A 5,031-nucleotide genomic window follows, 5' to 3' on the forward strand; every position below is an offset into this window, starting at 1 on the left:
ATCGTGACAGATTTACATAGGGGCATGTTGTAAGACTTTGCTCAGCTCCGTTTATCATTATCTTTCGAAATGGAAAAACTCAAAAAATCGAAACATTGCGTGTGACACGAGGGGATATCATTTGACTCGTAAATTACCAAAAAATAGATCAGAATATGCAAAAAAAGTTCTTGCTGCGTTTGTCATGCAGTATAAATATGGTGATAAATACGGTAAAATCAGTCGTGAATGGCATATAGCATGTAAATTATTTCTTTAATTCTGAATATTTCTACTTTTATTAAAACTTTCTACATTTCTCTCTCGTTTGAGTCTCTTGAAATACCTTGGTTCATCTGAATGCATGCAGTACACGCATATATTTTACTAACATATCTTTTATTGGTCTGATGAAAATATATTAATTTCCGATGTTATTATATATTTTTTATCACCAGTGACTTTTTTCAATCACACTGATTTATTGACTGGTCCTCATGTTTTCAAACAATTATAACTATGCAATTCAAACAGAAACATAAATCAAACTCAAATGTATATAACATCCAGACGGTGCATTTCTATAGTAAATGAGAAGACGGTCGATCTGACAAATAGGTTACTGAAAGCAGACGAATATGTGTTACTGTACATTCAAAAAAAAATACATTACTAAACGTAAATACACATAATTGTATCAGGTATCTATTTGTAATTATAGCGATACATAATTATTTTTATACTGGACAATTAACATCAAAGCACTTGACAATTCTATAGTGTTTTACAACGGCTTTTGATGATAATTTCACTTCTCAGTTTCCGAAGTGTCTTAAACTTTTAATAATATGTCGCGAGGTAAATTGATATCTGGGCGGACGATAACAGGTTGCTTAAATGGAAAAGGTTTAAAAGGTGCACACCAGTATGCACCAGCCTGCTGCTTTAAGTATACAATGTATGTTAACAGATCATTTAGTTGTTGGAAATTTTGTAAATAAAATAAATGTTCATTTATCGGTGAAGACACGTATTGTGTGAGTTCCATCATGCCAGCCAGTGAATAGGTTCCTATCATTAAACCGTATACGTCCGCTACTTGTTTGAGTTGTGCAACCGCAGCCAGAGTTGACGTTCGACTAGTAGACCGTCCATCAGTCAGAATAAGTACCTCTCGTTTAGCATATGCCGCATTTCGTACACCTGAAATATTCCAGTTTGAGAAATATCAGTATTTTTCCGTAAGAATACTGTTTTCAAGAGATGAAATAAAATTGCATCTTAGTTTACAAAATATAACACATTTTCTTTTCATTATATGCTTTAATATAAGTTTAAATCAATAACATTACTTAAGATTTTAAAATCTGTTTTCCCAACTGTTTTCCTCAATTTCAGGCGACTTTCTCACTACATTTCCAAACGAAATGCCGAAATTGAACGTTGAATGGCTATTATATTATTTTTTCGTAAATGAATAAATATGGTTTAACACCATGACATTAAACAATTAGTCTCTACCAGACTAATTTAAACAAGATTTCCTAAGTGACAGATTGTCTACACTTTAAACATTGTATATTTAATGTCTTTGAACAAAAAGTAAATACTTTTGATATAATTTTTGAAATCTATTCAAAAGAATGGAAAATTATTGGAATAAATAACTGTTGACATAATTGTAGATATTCAAGACGCGACAAGGAATTTGAAAAATATGTGCTATTTAAAGATCTATAAATCACATTACGTATTATGTGCGAGTTTTCTCTTTGTAGTCACTTACAATCTGTCTGTAAGATGAAGTCAATGGAAAATTAGGAAAAAGAGTCAAAATTTAAAAAGTTTGCACTGCTGCATTAGTCTGAAATTAAATATAGATAAAAGTCAATTAATATAAATATGTTATACGAGGTTCGAGTCTGTGTCTTTTTCTTGGGTGGCTTGGTATTTTTGCTTTTGGAGGTTGATTCTGAAACACAGTTTCTCTTTTAGATATGTTGTCTTAAAATTTATTGAAATTCTTTTTGCTGTTATAATACGATAAAGAGTCTCTCGTTGTACGTCTCCCATCCTTCTAGAATTTACTTGAAACCTTAACCATTTTTGTCTTTTCATCACTTGTCAACATCAGTAAATCTCGCCGTGCACACATCTAATTCATGTCAATTTGTTAAGTACAATTATATTTTTAAACGGAATCGCGACTTAAATCAAGAAGAATATCAGCAAGATCCGTATAGAAATAACATCTATCATTTAAAATAATTTCTATTACGCTCAAGGAGGGGGCCGTTGTTTGACTCTTTTTGTCTGTCTGTTCTAAAATTGGTCACACTCATTTTTTTACCCTCACACAAGTTTGACGCTGTTGAAAATAACTCAGTTGTAAATATTTTTGCAATGTCTGCTTTTTAAAGCATTTCCAGATGTCTGTGCTTCTCGTACCCGTTTTATACAGAATTAAAAAATGAGCTAAGTAGCTTTTATACGCATAAACACTTCATTATGACTTTTTCCAGTGTGAGAGCAAGGATAAAACTATATCGTACCTCATTTTTATTATGTTTGTGGCTTCAAATACTGTATTGATTAAGCGCGTGGAAAAAATATGAAACTCGAGATGCCCTGTGCATCAATCTTTCGATGTAACTAAGTTTAACGTTTCAGTAAGATTAAATGAATAAAATAACATTACTTGGTGTTTCATGGAAAATAAATGTCATATGCTTGAGATATCGACACAGCAGGAGCCCAAAAATTACCAAACGTTTTTCTTAACTATGACAGTTGCCATTTGTGTAATAATGTGACTGGTGTGACAGCTGGTTTCACTTTTTAATGCACCTTCGAAAGTGCATCAAGATTTTGGCGACCAGAAATGTGCCTTTTCTATGCATTGCCAAGCAATACCCGTGGAACTGTTGTCTCAATTTTTGTTTCTATAGGCCGTTCTGTCACTTTGTAAAATGAACAACGAGTTACTGTCGCTTACATCCATATCCGTATTATCCATATTTGCTGAGTTTTTCCTTTATCTTAGACTGACCAAACATACTGCAAAGACATCGCTTCAAGAGAATTATTGCTTTGGGCCGACCATTTTTAGTTATTGAAAGGTATACCTAGGAAGACTATGATGAACCATTTAAAACTTGGATTGAACGTCTGAAACTTTTTGTTTCTGTAGGTGATGATTTTGAAATAGGAAATTGTAAAATATTTGCTCTTTGCTTAAATGTATTGACCAAATTGCGTTATATATTGACCTACTCTCGTATTACATGTTTTCTTAAATGTTGCATTGTTTTGTTCATTTCATCTTTTGGTGAAACAAACAGACGAATATGTAGTCCGACACACGTAAGTGGCATTCTTTGACACATAAACCTCGATTTTCGTATACAGTCATGATAGAATTATATCAAGCTGTACTCGTTTTAGAAACAGTTCTTGTTAGAATTATATCTGTGATATACTCTCATGGTCTAAACAAACTTAATGCTCTGGCAGACAGCTATAATTGTAGGAATATTTGTTCAAAGTGAGAGAGTAATGGAAATTATTCAGAAATATTCAGAAAATTACATTACCTGTACCAGGCTGCGATCAAATGCTTTGTTGGTATATGTCAACCCTCCTAAATATGGGACACTTCTGATGGCATTCTGAATACTGACTGTGGTACTGTGTGTACTGAAATAAAAGTTTGTTAACACATCCGTCGAATACGTCACCATGGCAGCTTGGTTATATTGATATTGAAATCCGACAATCCTATCAAATGGAGGGATCGGACACAACAGACCTACAAGTTTGCTTAATTGTTCCTTTGCGAGGTTAAAATTCGAAACGCCAATACTTCCAGAACTGTCTAAGATAAGCACCAAATCTCTTGGTAAAATTGTAGTACCACTTCTAAGAGTAAGACTTTGTCCAGTTGGTCGCAAAAAGAAATTCTTTATATTATTTGCCGTTTCTTTCACAGTAGGAACTTTACCTGAGAAATATGATGCAATGGCTAAATATACCAAATATACATGATATTTTTTACTCAAATATTTTAAAATAACTTAATGTAATACTAATACATATCTAACGTATGGTGGTGCCCATGAGTGGCGGATAGATTTACTGTAATTGGCAAAGAATATTGTAAATTTGTAAAGTTTAAGAATTTAACTTCATGTACTAATGTTTAAACGAACGTCGTATTGAAAATAGAAATAACATCAAAGTTACATGCATTCGTTGATATTATCGTTACACCAGTTGATGTAGATAAATAATACCTTTATTAATTAAATGTACGTTAATAATCATATGTTAAGTGTCCGATGAAATATGCTGAATTTTGTTTCATATTTCTATAAACTTAAGCATTTTAAATATCTCGATACAGAAAATATTATTTTTGTGATTAAACCTAATGCCAGGAACACATCGTAACATATATTAGTTATTCTTTGATTGCTTTTATGTTGCTTATGTTAGTTCTCTGTTTTGCATTTACCAGTGTAGCGGACTTCTTCAAGTTTCCCGCACTGTGTCCCTGGTTGTCCTGATTTGACCGTCCTTGCACGCGACTGTTGACCAAAACCAAAATTTGCACTCCAAGGCATCCAAGGTGATAAAACACATACTGTTGAACCTAAAGACGAAAGAAAAAGCAACAACATAAAAAACAACAAACAAACAATTACAGAAATGCCCAAGCTCCCATTCTTGTCAGTAACATTTTTTCAAAAGCAAAACGTTTACCGATTCACTCAGTAATAGACGACAGAAATATTGCTGAAATATTATATAACTTGAGTTATGGTGTATTCTCGTAATTGTAAAACAATATAAGTTGGCAAGACATTGCTATGACTTGTGATGAGGTTGAAAAATATTCAACTTATCAAACAAATATATATAAATGTAAGTCTTTGACATTGAACCCAGTGACCTCAAAGTCCGTCAATTCTTAAAGGATCACCTGAGGTATATTCCTTGTAAATATGAGACAGTGATAAAAAAAGCTGTATAAAAAATGTAAAAAGTCTACTC

At 32.5% G+C, this 5,031-nt stretch overlaps 1 protein-coding gene across 1 annotated transcript; it reads right to left on the reverse strand.

Annotated features, from left to right (window-relative positions):
* Positions 1–3,572: 3,572 nt before the first annotated feature.
* Positions 3,573–4,661, reverse strand: LOC132713516 (transmembrane matrix receptor MUP-4-like; the record flags this gene model as incomplete). The annotated part of the gene is made up of 2 exons (XM_060696159.1): positions 4,493–4,661; positions 3,573–3,979 (listed from the first exon to the last, which is right to left on the reverse strand). Coding segments are annotated over exons 1-2 (573 nt in total), but the record flags the coding sequence as incomplete, so codon positions are not given.
* Between the last annotated feature and the right edge of the window lie 370 nt (positions 4,662–5,031).

The sequence above is a fragment of the Ruditapes philippinarum genome, unplaced genomic scaffold (assembly GCF_026571515.1).
Source record: "Ruditapes philippinarum isolate M1 unplaced genomic scaffold, ASM2657151v2 ctg21868_1_1_1_1, whole genome shotgun sequence".
NCBI lineage: Eukaryota > Metazoa > Mollusca > Bivalvia > Venerida > Veneridae > Ruditapes > Ruditapes philippinarum.